General features: G+C 56.3%; 2 protein-coding genes across 2 annotated transcripts; both read right to left on the reverse strand.

The window, feature by feature from the left end:
* Nucleotides 1–265: 265 nt before the first annotated feature.
* Tco025E_08066 (uncharacterized protein) lies at nucleotides 266–2,071 on the reverse strand (the record flags this gene model as incomplete). The annotated part of the gene is made up of 1 exon (XM_029374923.1): nucleotides 266–2,071. One exon carries the CDS (start codon nucleotides 2,069–2,071, stop codon nucleotides 266–268), a length of 1,806 nt encoding a protein of 601 aa, XP_029224934.1.
* A 379-nt stretch (nucleotides 2,072–2,450) lies between these two features.
* Tco025E_08067 (mitochondrial chaperonin HSP60 precursor) lies at nucleotides 2,451–3,113 on the reverse strand (the record flags this gene model as incomplete). The annotated part of the gene is made up of 1 exon (XM_029374924.1): nucleotides 2,451–3,113. A coding segment is annotated over one exon (663 nt), but the record flags the coding sequence as incomplete, so codon positions are not given.

A 3,113-nucleotide genomic window follows, 5' to 3' on the forward strand; every position in this document is an offset into this window, starting at 1 on the left:
CAAGTTTGCTGCAGGGGAGGGGGGAAATGGTTCTTTGAAAAAAAAAATAGATAATAATAATCGCAACAGTACGAAAACACACTACCAAGAGGGAATCAATCACCATCTAGGCAGCATAATAGTTGTTTACTTCTCTATGGGAATGCTTTGCAGAACAAAGCAGGGCGGTGCAGGCACGTGCATCTAGGCAGTATAACGTACCTGGGTGCAATGCGCCACAGAAGTGTCTCTCAGTCTCCTTTTATGATGCACCTGCGCGGTCGGATCACCTCAGTGGCGTAGCCATCATCCCCTTCACATCTTCGTCTGTGACAGCGGCTCTCATTGACGCGCGGTTACGCTGCTCCCAATTAGCCGCCTCATTCCTGGGGCTGAAACACTTCCAAAACCGAATCGTGTTGTCAACGCCACCGGCAAGGGAAACGACGGAGCCCCGATCCAACGTATTTGAGAATGGAGCAGTCAACTGGAGCGGCCGAGAGCGGTGTCCGGTCATCACGTACATTGAAAAAAGCGGGAGTGCCGACTGCGCTGACTCCTGCATGGGCCGGCTTCTTGAATGGGCCGTGGGTCTGGAGCTGGCAAAGCCGAGAGGCATACTGTCACGGTGTTGTGTGCCTCTGCGCCACATGACCAACGCGAATGCCGGGGAATCCCCACTGCGGCGCGAATCACACGTCCCAGTGATAGCCGCCTCACCGTAGTTTGGAGTCGGTTCCTGTGAACCCTCCTGCGCACGGCCACTACGAGTCATGCCGCGCTCAAACTCCACCGTCAGACGCTCCAGGGGATTCATGCCTCCCCGACGCACGTCCCCAGCGTCTCCCGCAGGATGAAGCGTGCGTGGGGCCAGGGGCTGTGCGTCACCATCAACGGCATTCATAGCAGCAGTCGGTTTAGCGTGTCGATCACCCTGGGCGGAAATAACAAATGCACCATCAGGGGAATAGAGCGCCTGTGTCACCTGGCAGCCAGTAGAGACACACCACGCAAGCTGCGGCACTGAGGATGAGACATCATACAACCTCAACATGCCGTCATTTCTGCCCCCACCAACAGCCACTTCATACGGGAGTGTGGGGTGAAATGCGACCGCCTTGACAGTAGTATGTGCGTTGGGAAGCCTAATCTGCTGCACAGGGGCACGTGTGTGGGAGAGAGACCATATGTTCACAACCCCGCCACTCCCACCCGTAGCAACAAGCGAACCCGACGCATTCCAGGAAACGCCACATATGCCCTCTGCAGAAGCAAGCAACGACACCAGGTCCTCCGGGGTGAGAGGTGGCTTTGCCCGCTTTCTATCAAGCGAAAATAAAGTGTCGCACCCCATTATTTGCGCAGCAGGTGTTGGACAGCGACTGTCGAGAATAAAAAGACCCTGCGCTGCCGTACCAGCCGCCACCAACCATGGGTGAACGTCTGTCGTAGCTAAACACCGCACACTCGCTGTCGCGGACATCGCAGCTTCCCCAGCAAGAGGCGTGTTTTCCAGCGGCGAGGGTGGCTTCGCGAAGTTGCTCGTCCGTACCAGTGGCCCGTCACCGGGCGATGCGTAGACACCAACAGAACCGTCCAGCTCCCCAAGAAAACATGAGTTGTCAGAAAAACGGCTCACGGCCACAGACGTCACTCTAGACGCCAGGCCACACCCACGCTCCTTTAAGTTCAGCACCGCCGGACGCACAGGGGAACGTGACGGCTGAAAGAGAAGCACCTCATCTCGCAGTGCCAGCACAACGTTTTCCCTTCCCCATGAGAGACAGGAAGTGTAAAAGTCATCCTGAACGCCATTCGCCATCAAGACACAGTACGGCGACGTCAACCGCGTCGCCTGCCACAGAGGATCCCTACGCGAGGACATCACGGAGGCCCTTGGGTTGCGGCAACAGCTTCTGCCAGTCTTCCCAAACTCCCCCATCGCAGCGTCACTCGGCTCCGCATTGAGCGGCAACTCCGCAAGCAACTGCCGCCCCCGCTGCCCCAGCCCACCACCCGTTGAAACCTCGACAATCGTGTCGCTCGGGCGGCCATTCGGCGCAAATCGCACCCACATGTCCTCGCCAGTCATCTCGCTCAACAAACACACCCTGGTTCTCGCAGCAACTACAACAAAACGAAAAGAACCAAAAGAGAATCAAAGCAAAAGCCATGAACCCATTAAAGCAAAAAAAAAAGATACAGTGAAAAGAGCCAACAGAAGCGAGATATTTCAGTTACACAACTTCAACGCACAATTCTTCAAGTTTTTCTTTTCTACAGAAAACACTTAATTGCCTGTGAAAACGTGAGAAAACTTACTCCATAGTAATAGTAATAGTAAAATAAAAAAAGTCCTACTCAAAAAAATTAAAACATTAGATAAGCAATAAAATTCTGCTACGAAACCAATACAAATAAGAATAAAAAAGTCCTAAACCATTGTAACTCGATACTCACAGCGCAACAAACTAGAACATTCCGTCCATGCCACCCATGCCGCCCATGCCACCCATGCCACCGGCCGCAGGGCTCTCTTCCTTGGGCAAGTCCACGACAGCGGCCTCCGCAGTCATCATCAGGCTAGCGACGGAAACGGCGTCGGTGACCGCCGCAATGACGACGCGGGTGGGGTCAATGATGCCCGCCTCAAACATGTTCACGTAGCGGTCACGCTGCGCGTCGTAGCCAACGGCGGCCTCATTGGCCTCCAGAACCTTCTCCACCACCACAGCGCCCTCTTTCCCGGCGTTCTGCACAATTGTGTGCGCAGGCAGCCGAACGGCGTTGCGGATGATCTGCACGCCGGTGCGCTGGTCCGCCGTGAGTGACGAGTCACCGAGCAAGTTGTCAAGCGCCTTGCACGTGCGCAGCAGCGCCACACCGCCGCCGGGAACAATGCCCTCCTGCACGGCGGCGCGGGTGGAGCACAGGGCGTCAGTGATGCGGTCCTTCTTCTCGTTCACCTCCACCTCAGAGCCGCCGCCCACCCTTATCACCGCCACGCCGCCGCTCAGCTTCGCCAGACGCTCCTGCAGCTTCTCGCGGTTGTAGTCGCTCTTCTCGCCCTCCACCAGCCCGCGCAGCAGCTCCACGCGCTCCTTCACCGCGCTGCTCTCGCCGCCGCCGTTCAA

Source organism: Trypanosoma conorhini (assembly GCF_003719485.1).
Source record: "Trypanosoma conorhini strain 025E chromosome Unknown Tco_14.4_contig_00692, whole genome shotgun sequence".
In the NCBI taxonomy this organism is placed as follows: domain Eukaryota; phylum Euglenozoa; class Kinetoplastea; order Trypanosomatida; family Trypanosomatidae; genus Trypanosoma; species Trypanosoma conorhini.